The sequence below is a fragment of the Hypanus sabinus genome, chromosome 2, assembly GCF_030144855.1.
Source record: "Hypanus sabinus isolate sHypSab1 chromosome 2, sHypSab1.hap1, whole genome shotgun sequence".
Lineage (NCBI taxonomy): Eukaryota > Metazoa > Chordata > Chondrichthyes > Myliobatiformes > Dasyatidae > Hypanus > Hypanus sabinus.
Window position 1 is genome coordinate 178283586 of NC_082707.1, and position 16917 is coordinate 178300502.

General features: G+C 42.3%; 1 protein-coding gene across 1 annotated transcript in view; it reads left to right on the forward strand.

The window, feature by feature from the left end:
• LOC132404061 (sodium/potassium/calcium exchanger 4-like) overlaps window positions 1-16917 on the forward strand; it is a 146789-nt gene that overhangs the window by 32043 nt on the left and 97829 nt on the right. The window contains exons 4-5 of the mRNA XM_059988058.1: window positions 491-575; window positions 1638-1741. Of these exons, the coding sequence (XP_059844041.1) occupies window positions 491-575; window positions 1638-1741 (189 nt within the window). The remainder of the gene's footprint in view (window positions 1-490; window positions 576-1637; window positions 1742-16917) is intronic.

A 16917-nucleotide genomic window follows, 5' to 3' on the forward strand; every position in this document is an offset into this window, starting at 1 on the left:
AGTGGATTGGCTACAGCAGCAGAAGACCACAAACATAAACTCAATGGGCAGATGTTACCTCATAAAGTGGCTACTTGAGTGTAAGTTAGGTTGATTGTCGAGGACTTTAGAAACTAGTTTGTTTAGTTAAGATCACACTTATCATAAACGGATAATTTCCACAAAGCTATGTAACAATAATCTGAATATTTATTGATAATTCAGCAAAAATATTATAAGATAGACAAAAAAGGCAATGATTGATAAACGGTATGTTTAATCTTATATGTCATTCATGTGGACAGTCAAACTTAGCTATTTGACTGTCAGTTGGGGCCTCAGTGTGGCCCCACAGAGACCTTACTTGCTTATCTTGTAAGGTTAACAGATGAGCGGGAATGTCTTGAAAAACGTACTGTGTTCTTAACTCTGAGGGCTGAGGAAGTGTAATTTCTTGTGCATTTGAATATTTGTAATATCCTGAGATGACGTCTGTTTTTTTTTGATGTAGAGATTACACTTGAACGAAGACGTAGCTGGTGCCACCTTTATGGCAGCTGGGAGCTCAGCACCTGAGCTGTTTGCTTCAGTCATTGGTAATGTCCAGACCCAGTTAGTAAATTCTCTGCTGCAGATGCAAAATGGCACAGTTGCTCTAAATCTGAAACAAAACAAAACAGGAATGCTGAGAATGCTCAGTAGGTGGGCAGCAGCACCTGTGAAGAGGGGAAAGAATTAACATTTTAATTCAAATGAAGCATCATTCACCTGAAAATTATCCCCATTTTTCTCTCTGCCAAAAGCTGTCTGGCCCTCTGAGTATTCACAGCACTTTTGGTTTTAACAGAATAATAATCTATTTGTTCATTTATTTTACTCTAACACAGGGGTTTCCAACCTTTATTATGCCGTGGATCAATGCCATTAAGCAAGGGGCTCTTCGACCCCAGGTTAGGAACCCCTAAACACTTTACTACAATACATATCTGAGAATATCATTGTCCAGGAAATCCATTTGAGCTACTGGTAATTTAAACTTCCAGGTAAATTTTCAAACAATGTACATTAGACCTTCCAAATTTCTCTTTGAGGAACACAGACCAACTCTTCCCAACTTTTGAAAGAATTAGTCTGAGTTCCTCAAAGAGAATTCTATGAAGCTGGGAAACAATCTACTTAGAATGGGACCCCCCCCCCCCCTTGGATCCTTATTTTTAAGTTCATTCTATGGATTGTATTGTGGATGCGCTGAACCCTGACCCCAATCTGTCAAGGACTGTGTCGTGGCTGCCCATATATCAGCCTACCATTGTTAGACAAAGTCACACAAAGGTGTTCTCCATTAAGGGAATCCGCCCTACCATCCCAGATTAATTCAGGCGGTAATACCAGATCAGCTAATAGACAACCCCCTAGGAGTACATCATACTCAACTCGAGTGATCGCACTACTGCTATTTTTTACCAATAAGCTGAGTTATCTTTCATTTTATTTTGGGCTCAGATGAATTGTCATTATCTGTAGTTTCATTTACAAATAGTTTGCAGGTCAATCTGTTCACTTGGATCTCCAAAAGAAGTGCTATTATTATTTCTTATATTTCATATAATAGTCTGGTAAAGCAACTGCTGAGTAATGCTTTCTTTATATTCCTGCAGGTGTCTTTATCACCCATGGAGATGTTGGAGTTGGAACTATTGTTGGTTCAGCAGTATTTAACATTCTGTGTATCATTGGTGTCTGCGGTCTATTTGCAGGACAGGTCAGTCCTATCAAAAATAGTCTTGTTGAAAAGTAATGAGTGAAAATAGAAAACTTTACTAACTTGTTATTTTTGTTCAGAATATAAGTTCTTGAAAATTCACATGCCAACTCCATTGTTAATTTTTCCCAAGTCATTGGGGAGACAGAGGCGGAGAGGTGTGTATGTCACCTGTTAGCATTTCTCTGCTCTGCGACATATGGGGAAGAAAAACTACGGATTCTAAAAGGCCTGAAATAAAACAGAAACTGCAGGAAGTGCTCAGCAGATCACAAGCATCTGTGGAAAGAGAAATGAAAATAAAGTTTAGGTTGATGAAGTGTGCCAGATCAGAAATGAGGGAAATGGGTATGGGGAAATGGTTTTTGATTCATCTGCTCCAGTGACCTTGACTTGTATATTCTGAAAAATGTTTTCCTATTTATTAATCTACACTTGTGGAATTGTTAAGCTTTAGAGAAGGCCAATATTCCAGCTGCAACTGTTCTAATACTAAGTCAAAAACTGTAGATCCTGGAAATCCAAAATAAAACTCAACAGGTCAGTCAGCATTTATGGATAGCGAGGCAGAGTTAATATCTCAAGTCAATGACCTTAACTTACATTAGAATCTAATATAGTCAATGGAATATCACCAACCTGAAGCATTAATTCTCTCTCTCTCTCTCTCCCCCCTCTCTCTCTCTCTCTCCCTCTCCCTCTCTCCCTCTCTCTCTCCCTCCCCCCTCTCTCTCTCTCTCTCTCTCTCTCTCCCTCTCTCCCTCTCTCCCCTCTCCCCCTCTCCCCTCTCCCCCTCTCCCCCTCTCCCCCTCTCCCCCTCTCCCCCTCTCCCCCTCTCCCCCTCTCCCCCTCTCCCCCTCTCCCCCTCTCTCCCTCTCTCCCCCCCCCCAATGCTGGCTGCCACTGATAGTACTGAAAATTTCTGTTTATTTTGCAAAAATTTTATTACTGTGTCTAACATAATCATTTGCTATGCTGCTTCCATTACTTCGGAATATCAAAAGCAGTCTAGAGATCTTACGGGTTCAGAAATACATTGATATTTACGGGGCGAGGCTAGTATTTATTCTCCATCCGTAGTTACCCTTGAATCGAGTGGCTTTCTGACTCATTTCAGATGTTGTAACAGAGATCACGCAGACCCTACTGCAAATTCCTCTCCATGAGGACCATTAGCGGACAAGATTGTGTTTTTATAGCAGTAGTTTTCTCTACATCTATCCGAGATGTTTTGGTGAAATTCAGATTCACATTTCAGTCCTTAGTCCTTCTGGGTTGCTCCTCCACAAGTTTTATCTACTACCTTATCTGAAAAGCCTATTGAACTTCACTTTGCACCAGCCTGGACAGTGGAAGAGAGTTTGGGATTTCTCCCACCATTCATATGAAAATTCTTCTTGAATTTTCTCCTGAAATTCTTTGTATCAATATTGTGCCTCCTGTTTGGCAATCAGAATCAGATTTATTATCACCGGCATGTGACGTGAAATTTGTTAACATAGCAGCAGCAGTTCAATGCAATACGTAATCTAGCAGAGAGAAAAAAAAATAAAATTAAGAAAATAATAATAAATAAACAAGTAAGTCAATTACATATATTGAATAGATTTTTTTTAATGTGCAAAAAAAGAAATTCTATATATTAAAAAAAAAGTGAGATAGTGTCCAAAGTTTCAATGTCCATTTAGGAATCAAATGGCAGAGGGGAAGAAGCTGTTCCTGAATCGCTGAGTGTGTGCCTTCAGGCTTCTGTACCACCTACCTGATGGTAATAGTGAGAAAAGGACATGCCCTGGGTGCTGGAGGTCCTTAATAATGGACACTGCCTTTCTGAGACACCGCTCCCTGAAGATGCCCTGGATACTTTGTAGGCTAGTACCCAAGATGGAGCCGACTAGATTTACAACCTTCTGCAGCTTCTTTTGGACTTGTGCAGTAGCCCTCCAGACCAGACAGTGATGCAACCTGTCAGAATACTCTCCATGGTACAACTATAGAGGTTTTTGAGTGTATTTGTTGACATGCCAAATCGCTTCAAACTCCTAATAAAGTATAGCACATTGGTTGTCTTTATTCTGTTTAATCCTGTCAAACTTCTGAAATGTTCAATTAGATTATCCTTCTATACTCTAGGAAGATAGAACAGTCAGGTTGGCCTACAATAGCTGCATTAAATATTGTGGCGAGCATTCGGTCCATGCCAGACGAGTAAGCTCGTTAAACTCAACAACGGTTTTCTGTTGTGATAAACACAAAAACAGACCAGGTGCTACGATCCAGGGAGAGAATCCAATCAGTCACGTACAGATGGAGAAGGTGATTATTACACTCCCCCGGTTACAGTTGGGGTGACCCACAACCACACCCAAGCTAAAATGTAACAATAAATGAACTTGAACATCTCACCATAATCCTATGAAGGCATTTTAACAAAATAACAACAGGCAGCACTGGTCATTAGGAATACTGTCAACCACACCCCCCCACCCCCGGGAACTTCACACTGCCCCCACGTGAGGAGTCAGCCATCCATGGCAAACCCAGAGCCTGCACCAAAGTCCTGGTGGTGGTCGATGCTGCCTCCTGGAATGCTGGGCTTGGACGTGGGGGGTTCCTGGAGCCCACCCTCCGCCCCAGAAGAGGCACTGTGAGGCAAGAGGCAGGGCACCCAGTGTGTCCCTTCCTTCCTTCAGCCTCGCTGAATCGGTGGTGGCCAAGGGCCAATACAGTGCCAGCCAATCCTAATGCGCACAATTGCCTTCCACCATTCAGGTAATTTCATCCGATATGCCACATCAAAGATGCAGTTGAGCACATCTCTCAGAACCTTCCAGTGGCTTCCCATCTTGGGGAACAGTCCCTTCTTCTGGGAAGAGCAGCAGACTCGTATGGGGCCCCTACCACGTCCTGCTGGATTGGTGCCCTAGACTGGTAGTCCAGTCCCTTCTGGGACATGTGAGCACTGCAATGGTGTACAAATAGCTCCATGTCCTGCCTATACCCAGGCTAGTAGAAGCATTCACACAGCTAACCCAGTGCCTTTGCCATCCCAAAATGGTCAGCCACCAGCAGCTGCACTGGGCTGTGGCATGGTGCTGGTATGGGGCAGTCCTGCCCAAATGGCCTGCCTCACCACACCGGTAGCAGAGATCTCTCCGTGACACCGGTAGCAGTGATCTCTCTGTGGCACCGGTAGCAGAGATCTCTCCCTGGCATCGGTAGCAGAGATCTCTCCCTGGCACCAGTAGCAGAGATCATGCCATGGCACCGGTAGCAGAGATCTCTCTGTGGCATCGGTAGCAGAGATCTCTCTGTGACACCGGTAGCAGAGATCTCTCCATGGCACCAGTAGCAGAGATCTCTCCGTGACACCGGTAGCAGAGATCATGCCATGGCACCGGTAGCAGAGATCTCTCTGTGGCATCGGTAGCAGAGATCTCTCCGTGACACCGGTAGCAGAGATCTCTCCATGGCACCGGTAGCAGAGATCTCTCTATGGCACCGGTAGTAGAGATCTCTCCCTGGCACCGGTAGCAGAGATCGCTCCGTGACACCGGTAGCAGAGATCTCTCTGTGACACCGGTAGCAGAGATCTCTCTGTGGCACCGGTAGCAGAGATCTCTCTGTGGCACCGGTAGCAGTGATCTCTCTGTGGCACCAGTAGCAGAGATCTCTCTGTGGCACCAGTAGCAGAGATCTCTCTGTGGCACCGGTGGTGCTGGCACTGCACTGGTCAGACCTATCTCTGCCTCAGTGACACAAGCCTGGTGTCATAGCATCTGGGGCAATGCTAGAATGCCTTGGGGAGCTAAAATTGCTTCTGCCCTCCCTGCCTCAGCCAGCAATGATGGCAATGTCAGGCAAACGAGCTGCCAAAGGCTCTCTAGTGTCAGCACCTTTACAAAGGCATGGAGGGCAAGCTCTCCCTGGGCCCTGGGAGGGAACTAGGGGTAACTATGCTGAGCACAGTGGTGGAGGTACTGCAAGTACCCCCAGGCTTTCTCCCACTTGGCACATTCCGCAGCCCAGTTCTTCCCTCATTCCTTCTTCTGATGGCCTCTGCTCAAAACGTGGGCCCTGAAGTCACACTGTTCAGCCAGCGTTAGGTCAAGGAGATCCCTCTCCACCGTCTCCATGGGGTTCCACCCATTGTGCCATGCGGCCAGCTTGACTGGTGCCAGGCGCTGGTACCGTTGTATCTGGAGAGCTTCCGGGTGGACCTTGTGGTGTGAATCGCTGAGCCACGTTGATCTTCCTTTTGCTCCAGCGGTGTCAGTGGTGCCAGCCATATTGTCCATCCTCCCATGGCTGCGGCATCACAATATATATTTATCAACCCCAAGCCAAAATAAGGAACCAGGGCTTAAAAATAAATCTCATCATTAAATGGCTTTACAAGATTTTCATTCGTATGTCTGGAATGGGTGGATAGCCTTATGAGAAAAAATTAGATCAGCTATTCAAATCAAGTCTATTATCATATGCAAAAATGTGGCGAGGTGCAGTTGGACTTGAAAAACCTACATGCAGCATCGTCACAGGCACTTAGATTGAGACAAATCTGCACAGAACACAGTGTATTTGTAGAAGTATGGAAGAGTATTTGGTGGTGTGTCATATCTCCTTCAGCTTCCATGAAAGCAGAGGCGCAGGCATTCCTCATGGTCACATCTACGTTTCAGACGTTAACATCCATGAACCTGAATCTTTTAACTCTCTCCAACTCTGCCACCTATGAGAACTTGTATCCACTGGAGTTTAAAAGAATGGAAGGGAACTCAATTGAATCTAAAACCAGGGGTCACTGTTTACAAATAAAAGATTGCCCTTTAAAACAGCAATGATGCAAAACATTTCTCTCAGAAGATTGTGTATCTTTGGAACTCTGTTCCTCAAAGGCTGTTAGAAGTTGAGGTTTTGAATGATTTTAAATCAAGGGTTGACAGACTCATGAAAGGCAAGGGGTGGAAGGTTACATCCAAGAATACGCATCCTATTGAAGAGACAGGCAGGTGGGCAGAGGGAGTGAGGTGTTCTCTTGGTAAAAATGTGGAAAAAGTGACACAGGGTCAAAAGATGTAGAAACCTTGTGGGTAGAGTTTAGAAACTGCAAGAGTGAAAAGACCCTGATGGGAGTTATATACAGGCCTGCAAAACCCAGGAGTGAGGTACAAATTGTAACGAGGTAGGAAAGGAATAACATAAACACGAAAAACTACTGCAGATGCTGGAAATGCAGGGCAACGCACACAAAACATTGAAGGCTCTCAGCAAGTCAGACAGCATCCAAGGAAATTAGGTCGAGTTTTGATGCGGGGTCTCAGTCCAATAAGTCAACTGTTTATTCACTTCCATAGACGCTGCCTGACCTTCTGAGTTCATTTAGCATTTTGTGTAGGAAAGGCGATGTTATGGTGTCATAGAGGACTTCGATATGCAGGTAGACTGGAAAAATCAGGTTGGCACTGGATCCCAAGAAAAGGAATTTGTAAAATGCTTGTGAATTGGCTTTTTAGAGCAACTCCATGAGGAAAAAGGCAATTCTTCATTTGGAGTTGTACAATGAACCAGATTTAACTAGTGAGCTTAAGGTAGAGAAACACTGAGGACGCAGTGATCATTATATGATGGAATCCACCCTGCAGTTTTAGAGGGAGCAGCCAAACTCAGACGTTTCAGTATGACAGTTGAGTAAAAGTAATTACAGAGGTATGAGAAAGGAGCTGGCCAAGCAGATTATGAAGAGACCTTAGCAGCAATAGCAGGAGTTTCTGGGATTAATTTGGGAGATGCAAAATCATTTCATCCCAAAGAAGAAGGAAGCATTCCAAAGATAGGATGAAAGGACTGTGGCTAATAGGAGAGTCAAATACCACAGAAAAGCAAAAGAGAGGGTATATAACATTGTAAAAATTAATACAAAGCCAGAGGATTAGGAAGCTTTTGAAATCCAACAAAAGGCAAATAGAAAGGCACTAAGAGGAGAGAAGATGAAATATGAAGGAAAACTAACTAATAACATAAAAGGTGATACCAAAAGTTTCTTCAGATATACAGTATAAAGAGTTAAAGAGAGGCAGGAGTTGACATCGAACCACTGGAAATGATGCTGCAGAAGCATTAATAGGGAACAAAGAAGTGGCAGATAAACTGAATAAGTGTTTTGCATCAGTCTTCACCATTGAAGACACCAGCAGCATGCCAGAAGTTTGAGTCAGGGAGCAGAAGAAGAAGGTGCTTGGGAAGCTGCAACGTCTGAATGTGGACAAGGCACCGAGACCAAATAGACTCCAACTTACAGTCAGTTTTGAAGGATGTAGCTGAAGAGATAAATGAGGCATTATTAATAAAGAATCGCTAGATTCTAGAGTTTTCAGATGATACAAAGATAGGTGGAGGAGCAAGTAGTGTTACGAAAGAAGGGATGACTTGAATAGTTTGATGAATAAGCATAGAAATTGCAGATTGAATACTGCGTCGGGAAGTGTATAATCACGTACTTTGGTAGAAGGATTAAATGTGTAGACTATTATATAAATGGGGAGGGAATTCAAAAATCAGAGGTCCCAAGGGTTTGGGGAGTCTTAGTGCATGATTTCCTTGGGTCAACTTGAAGGTTGAGTCATCAGTAAAGAAGGCAAATGCAATCTTGGTATTCAGTTCAAGAGGACTAGAATATAAAAGCAAGGAATAATGAGAGGCTTTATAAGACATTGGCAGACTACATTTGGAATATTGTGAACAGTGTTGGGTCTCATATCTAAGGAAAGATGAGATGGGGGATGGAGAGAGTGCAGATGAGGCAAGATGATCCCAAGAATGAAAGGTAAATTGGGAAAATCAGGTTGGCGCTGGAGTTGAAGAGGGACAATTTCTAGAATGCTTTTGAGAAGGCTTTTTAAAGCAGCTCATAGTTGAACCCACTGGAAGATCAGTTATTCTGGATTGGGAGCTGTGCAATGAGCCAGAATTGATTAGAGATCTTAAGGTAAACAAACCCCTTAGGGGTAAGTGATCTTAGTATGATCAAATTCATCCTGAAATTTGAAAAGGAGAAGCTAAAGTCAGATGTATCAGTATTACAGTGAAGTAAAGGGAATTACAGAGGCATGAGAGGGGAGCTGGCCAGAAATGATTGGAAAAGAACACTGGCAGGGATGATGGAAGAGCAGCAATGGCTATAATTTCTGGAAACAATTCAGAGGCACAGGATGTATACATCCCAAAGAGGGAAAAGTATTCTAAAGGAAAGATTACACAACTCTGACTAACAAGAGAAGTCAAAGCCAACATAAAAGCCAAAGAGAGGGCATATAATATAGCAAAAATCAGTGGGAAGTTAGTGAATTGGGAAATTTTTAAAAACCAACAGAAGGCAAGCAATGAAAAAAAATATTAAGAAGGTATAGATGGAATATGAAAGTCAGCTACCCAATTATATTAAAGAGGATTCCAAAAGTTTCTTCAGATACATGAAGTGTAAAAGAGAGGCAAGAGTGGATATTGGACCACTAGAAAACTATGCTGGAGAGGTAGTAATCGGGGACAAGGAAGTGGTGGACGAACTGAAGAAGCATTTTGCATCAGTCTTCACTGTGGAATACACTAGCAGTATAGTGCAAGTTCCAGGTGTCAGGAGTCATGAAGTGTGTGAAGTTACCATTACTACAGAAAAGGCTGTTGGGGAAACTGAAAGTCTGAAGATAGATAAGTCACCTCGACCAGATGGTGTTAACCCAGGATTCTGAAAGAGGTGGCTGAAGAGATTGTGGAGGTATTAGTAATGATCTTTCCAGAATCACCACATTCTGGAATGGTTCTGGAAGTCTGGAAAACTGCAAATGTCACACCAGTTTTCAAGAAGGGAGAGAGGCAGAAGAAAGAAAACTATAGACCAGTTAATCTGACCTCAGTGGTTGGGAAGATGTTGGAGTCGATTATTGAGGATGTGATCTCAGGGTACTTGGAGGCGCATGAGAAAATGGGCCGTACTCAGCATAGTTTCCTCAAAGAAGAATCTTGCCTGACAAATCTGTTGGAATTCTTTGAAGAAATAAAAAGCAGGGTAGACAAAGAAGACTTGATGGGCTGAATGGCCCAATACGGTCCCTTTGGTTATAGCAAAGAGATTGGAATGTGGAAGCTGAGGTTAAAACAGATCAGCTATGATTCACTAAATAGCAGAACAAGTTGAAGGAGACAAGTAACGTAATCCAGTTTATAATTTGTATGCGTATATGTATATTTTTAAGATATGTTTATATTCTCATGCATCATACTAGTGTTGATGTCAACATTTTACTGCATGCTTAATCTACAAGGGTTTTATTTCTTTGTGATGCTAGAATTTATTCACATTCAACCCACGATCCTAATGGGAGCTGATAAACTAAATAACTGACTTTTATAGGTGTGTTATTTAAATGGAAACATGATGAAAGTAATTTCTTGCCAGGGCTGATTTTCCTACATAAATAGCAGCAAAGTAATGCTGGTTAAGAGGTCTGACCCTTAAATTACATTAACTGGTTTTTGATTGTAGCAGAGAAATATTTCAGCAATGAGGAAATTGCCCAACTAAAAATGAGTTATTATTTGTGTAATGCCAAATGTATTGGTCTGTGGGCAGATGTTGGCCAGGTTTCCTTCTCTTTTAGTTTGTGCTCTGCATTTATGACATGGAATAGCTGAAAATCATCAAAGAAAAATGAAGAGTAACATTCAATAATAGTAAATATAAAAATATAAAAAGGTTGCACTTTTATGCTGCAGCATAAAACTTTCTTAACCAAGCCTAAAATGTTTAGTTCTCTCTATAACTTAAAACAAATATTATTACCTTTCATTCATGCTGTGTTGACTTTATATGCAGGTAATTTAACATTAAAAATATGTTACAAATAATCTTCAATAACGTCTTATGGCAGAGATTTCCTCATTACAAAACAATCTTGTGGAAATTAGTTTGAAATTTTAAGTAAACATTAGCTTGATATCTAATTTCTAATTATTTCAAGGTACCTAGGCTCTATGATTTTATATTCCCACCCATTTTGAAAGCTCAAAGACATACAGAGTCTGTAACACTGTCCTTTTCAACATTTCTCCTTTCATCCTTTAAGTCACTGTTTTGGGATCTTTCTCTGTACATTTGTCTAACCAAAGCAGAACGTGCAAACAAAATGATAAGCAGTATTTGCCAAATTGGCTGTAATTTCACTGATGAAAAACTAGTCGTGCTTAAGTTCTTGTGAGGGAATCTATAAAAAGCAACGAACGCTGGCTCAAGTCTTGAGCCCACAGCCCTGTGACTCGGGAACAAGAATGGTACCAATCGTGCCATATTTTCTTCACATTAATTATCTGGAGAAAGGACATAACAAATCATATGTGGTATTTGAAAGAAGACATTGAATAGTGTGATTGTTTTTTTAATCATTTTCAAGTAAAAATTAGTAACAGAATAATACTAAAGGTACATAAGAATAGTTAGATACATAAAAGGCAAGAGAGATACTAGAGTGGTTATTGAACTGCTGGAAAATGACTTTGGAGAAGCACTATTGAGGAACAGAGAAATGGCGGAGGAACTAAGGAAATACTTAGCATCAATTTTCACTGTGGAAGACAGTAGTAACTGGCCAGAAATTCAAGACAATGTCATAAGAACATGGGAAATAGGAGCAGGAGTCGGCCATCTGGCCTGTTGAGCCTGCTCCACCATTCAATAAGATCATGGGTGATCTGACCATGGACCCATCTCCACCTACCTGCCTTTTCCCCATAACCCTTAATTCCCCTGCTATGCAAAAATCTATCCAACCTTGTCTTAAATATATTTACTGAGGTAGCCTCCACTGCGTCATTGGGCAGAGAATTCCACAGATTTACCTCTCTCTGGGAAAAGTAGTTCCTCCTCATCTCTGTCCTAAATCTACTCCCCCGAATCTTGAGGCTATGTCCCCAGTTCAAGTCTCACCTACCAGTGGAAATAACTTTCCTGCCTCTATCTTATCTCTCCCTTTCATAATTTTATTAGATCTCCTCTCATTCTTCTGAATTCCGGTGAGTACAGTCCTAAGGGACTCAATCTCTCCTCATAGTCTAACCCCTCATCTCTGGAAACAACCTGCTGAACCTCCTCTGCACCACCTCCAAAGCCAGTATATCCTTCCTCAAGTACGGAGACCAGAACTGCACACAGTACTCCAGATGCAGCCTCACCAGTACCCTGTACAGCTACAGCATAACCTCCCTGCTCTTGAATTCAATCCCTTTAGCAATGGCCAACATCCCCTTTGCCTTCCTGATAGCCTGCTGCACCTGCAAACCAACCTTTTGTGATTCATGCACAAGCACTCTCAAGTCGCTCTGTACAGCAGCATTTTTACCATTTAAGTCATAATCTGCTCTTCCATTTTTCCTTCCAAAGTGGATGACCTTGTATTTACCAACATTGTACTCCATCTGCCAGACCCTTGCCCATTCACTTAACCTACCTATACCTCTCTGCAGACTCTTCATATCTTCTGCACAATTTGCTTTTCCACTCAATTTAGTATCATCAGCAAACGTAGGCACACTATACTCAGTCCCCTCTACCAGATTGTTAATGTATATCATGAGCAGTTGCAGGCCCACCACTGACCCCTGCAGCACACCGCTCACCACTGATTGCCAACCAGAGTAACACCCATATATCTATCAGTTAACCAATCCTTTATCCATGCTAATGCATCAGCCCCAACTCTACGCATCCCTATCTTATGGATAAGTCATTTATGTGGCTCCTTACCAAATACATTCTGGAAGTCCAAGTAAGTAATATCCATCTGTTCCCTTCTATCCACTGCATTCGTTATATCCCCAAAGAACTCCAGTAATTTTGTCAAACAGGACCTGCCTTTGCTGAATCCATTCTGCATCTGTCTGATGGATCTATTTCTTTCCAGATGCCTCACTATTTCTTATTTAATGAGAGCTTCAAGCATTTTCCCAACTGCAGATGTTAAACTAACTGGCCTATAGTTACATGCCTTTTTCCTGCATCCTTTTGTGAACAGTGGTGTGACATTCACCATCTTCCAGTCTGCCGGGACCTGCTCAGATTCCTGAGAATTTTGGTAAATTATCGCCAAAGCCTCTACTTCTGCCATTTCTTTCAGTACCCTGGGATTCATTCCATCAGGACCAGGGATTTATCTATCTTCAGGCCCACAAGTTTGCTCAACACTACCTCTTTAGTGATAGCTATTGTTTCGAGGTCCTCATCTCTCATTGCATCCATATCATCTCTCTTTGGAACGTTAGACATGTCCTCCACCATAAAATCTAAAACAAAATAGTCATTCAAAGTCTCTGCCATTTCCTCATTACCCAATATCAAATCCATCTTCTTGTCCTGCAAGGGACCTACATCCACTTTGGCCACCATTTCCCATTTTATATAATTATAAAAACTTTTACTATCCATTTTTATATCCTGTTCAAGTTTTTTTTCATAAATAATTTTCCCTTTCTTTATTGCTCACTTGGTGGTTCTCTATTGCTTTTTGAAGTTTTCCAAACTTCCAGTTTCCTGCTACTCTTGGTGACTTTGTACGCACTTGCTTTTAGTTTGATGCCTTCTTTCATTTCCTTAGTTATCCAAGGCTGGCTCTCCTCACCCTTACTGTTCTTGCTTTTAACTAGAATATACTGTACTTTTGTTGAGCACCATGAAAACTCTCTTTGAAAGACATCCACTGTTCCTCAACCATCACACCAGACAGCCTGTGTCAAGGTGCAGGGGTGAATTTAGTGGTCATCACTCAGGAGAAGGTGCTGATAAATCACTTGGACAATTTAGAGTTACGCCAGAGTTCTGACAGAGATTGTGAAGGTGTTAGTGGTGATCTTTTAGGAATTACTGGAGCCAGGAAGGGTGCAGGGGACTGGATAATCAGAAATGTAACACTGAAGTAAGGAGGGAGGCAAAGGACAGGAAATTAAAGACCATTTGGAAGTTCATGTTAAGATAGGGGAAAGACAATGTGATTTGGTTAAGGGGATTATCAGAAGGCATTTGATAGGGTGCTGCACACCACGCTCCTAAACAGGTTGAGCCTATGGTATGCAAGGTAAGGTACGAATATGGACAGAATATTGGCTGACTAGCAGCAATCAGAGAGTGGGAATAAAGGAGCCATTTTCAAGACAGCTGTCCATGAATAATGGAGCTCTACAGTGTTCAGACCACAATATTTCACTTTATGCATTCATAATTTGGATAAAGGGACTTATAGCATCAAGGCCACCTTTGCAGATGGTACTAAGGTAGGTGGAGGGGCAGGTAGTGTTGGGAGGGCAGGGACTCCGTAGAAGGATGTACAGACAGGTTGGAAAAGTGGGCAGGAAGTGGCAGGTGGAATACGGAATAGGGAGAGTGGGATTCTACGCTTTGTGAGGAAGAATGAATGTGTAGACCATTTTCTAACTGTGGAGAGATTTCAGAAATGGGTGGTGCAAAAGGATTTGGGAGTCTTAGTTCAAGATACCCTTACGTTAACTTGCAGGTTTGTCTTGCAATCTGCAACCTGTAATTTCCCTTTAAGCATCCTTCTTTTCAACTGTCTTGATGAACTAGCGATTTCAGAATCTTCTGAAGGACTCGGTGGACTTAACTTCCAAGCTTGCAGGGTAAGGCACCTTTAAACAGATGAAGGTACAACACCATGGCTGGAAGAGAGGGAGAAGGGGAAGACACAGAGGAATGAACTCCCTCTAACCTGCATCTTGTTAGCAAATGTGCAGTCACTGGAGAATAAGAATGAGGATCTAAGATTGCTGTATTGGAGGGAAGTGAGATAGTGCTGTGTTCTGTGTTTCATGGGGACATGGCTAACTCTGAATGGTGAAATAGGCCATGTTCAAGGACTCATTAGAGGATCTGAATGAATACACCATGGTTGTTAGCAACAGTTGCAGCCGAGTGTGTCCCCACAAAATCATTCTGTGTCTTCCCCAACCAAAATCCCTGGATGCAATCAGTGTCATTATGGTCTGGCAGCCAAGTAGGATACAAAAGATCCAGGTATGCTCTCCAGAAAGCCATCTTGTGTGCAAAGTGGCAAATGGAGACCAAAATCGAATCACTGAAGGATGCTCGACAACTGTGGAAAGGCTTGAATGCTCTTACCTCTTACAAAGTGAAACCAAGTGACACAGGTGACAACAAGGCTTCAGTTCCAGGTGACCTCAATGCCTTCTATGCTCGCTTTTACCATCAAACATGGTGAAGCCTTCACAAACTCCCACAACCCCCGATGACCCTATGATTTCAGTCTCTGAGGAAGACGTGAAAATACCTTTTAGGAAATGGACCCACAGAAAACATCCAGCCCAGATGGGGTATCTGACCAAGTAATAAATACCTGTCGCTGATCAACTGGCTAGAATTTATCTGTATCTCCCTTAAGCACAGGACTCTGCAGAGAGTGGTGCCGACAGCCCAGTGCATCTGTAGTTGGGAACTTCCCATGATTCAGGACATTTACAAAGACAGGTGTGCAAAAAGGGCCCTAAGGTTCATTTGGGGACCCGAGTCACCCCAACCACAATCTATTCCAGCTGCTACCATCCGGGAAACAGTACTGCAGCATAAAATCCAGGACCAACAGGCTCTGGGACAGCTTCTTCCACCAGGCCTTCAGACTGATTAACTCACGCTGATTTGAGTGTGCTCTTTATTATATTGACTGTTCTATTTATTATAAATTACTATGATTGCATAGTACACATTTAGACAGAGATGTAATGTAAAGATTTTTACTCCTCATGTATGTGAAGGATGTAAGAAATAAAATCAATTCAAATTAAAATTAAAAATTCTTTGTACAACTGGATCCTTGATTTTCTCACTTGCAGACCCGGTCAGTTTGGATTGGCAACAACATCTCCTCTACTATCTCCATCAGCACAGGTACTTAGCCCCCACTCTACTCACTTTACACTTGGGAATGTGTGGCTAAGCACAGCTCAAATGCCATATTTTGGTTTGCTGACAATACCACTGTCGTTGGCCGAATCAGAGGTGGTGATGAATCTGTATAAAGGAGGGATATTGAAAATCTGACAGTGATGCCACAACAATAATCTCTCACTGTATGCCAGCAAGACCAAGGAATTGATTATTGACTTCAGGAAGAGGAAATCTGGGGTCTATGAGTCTGTTCCCACCAGGGGGTCAGAGGTGTAGACAGGCAGCAACTCTCAATTCTGTGGTGTTATCATTTCAGAGGATCTGTCCTGGGCCAAACAAAAGTGCAATTGTAAAGAAAACATGGCAGCACCTCTACTTCCTTAGAAGCTTTCAAAAATTCGCTATGACATCTAAAATTTTGACAACTTGTCCACAAAAATGTGCAGTGAAGCAGATATCGACTGGTTACAGCATTGCTTGGTATGGAAACACTTATGGTCTTGAAAGGAAAACCCTGTGAAAAGTAGTGGATATGGCTTTGTCCATCACAGGTGAAGCCATCCCCATCATTGAGCATATCTGCACTGAGCACTGTCACAGGGAAGCTGCATCCATCATCAAGGACCCCCACCACCCAGGCCATGTCTCTTCTCACCGCTGCCATCAGGAAGAAGATACAGGAGCCTCAGGACCCACACCACCAGGTTCAGGAATAGTTATTACTCCTCAAGCTCTTGAATCAAAGGAGATAACTTTACTGAGCTTCACTCTCCCCATCACTAAACTATTCTCACAGCCTATGGTCTCACTCTCAAAGGCTCTTCATCTCATGTTCTCAATATTTATTTATTTTTATTACTTTCTTTTGTAATTGCACTGTTTGTTGTCCTTTGCACATTGGTTGTTTGTCCACCCTGTGGGTATGGTCTTTCATTGATTCTATTATGTTCCTTGGATTTACTGAGTATGCCCACAAGAAAATACATCTCAGGGTTGGATATGGTGACATATATCCACTTTGATATTAAATTTACTTTGAACTTGGAGTTGGTAATAAAGAAGGCAAATGCAATGTTAGCATTCAGTCTGAGCGAACCAGAACATAAAAGCAGGGATGTACTTCTAAAGCTTTATAATGAGTTTGTTATGCTGCATTTGGCACGTTGTAAGCAATTTTGGCCGTTGTTTCTAAAAGATGAACTGGCTCTGAAGAGGA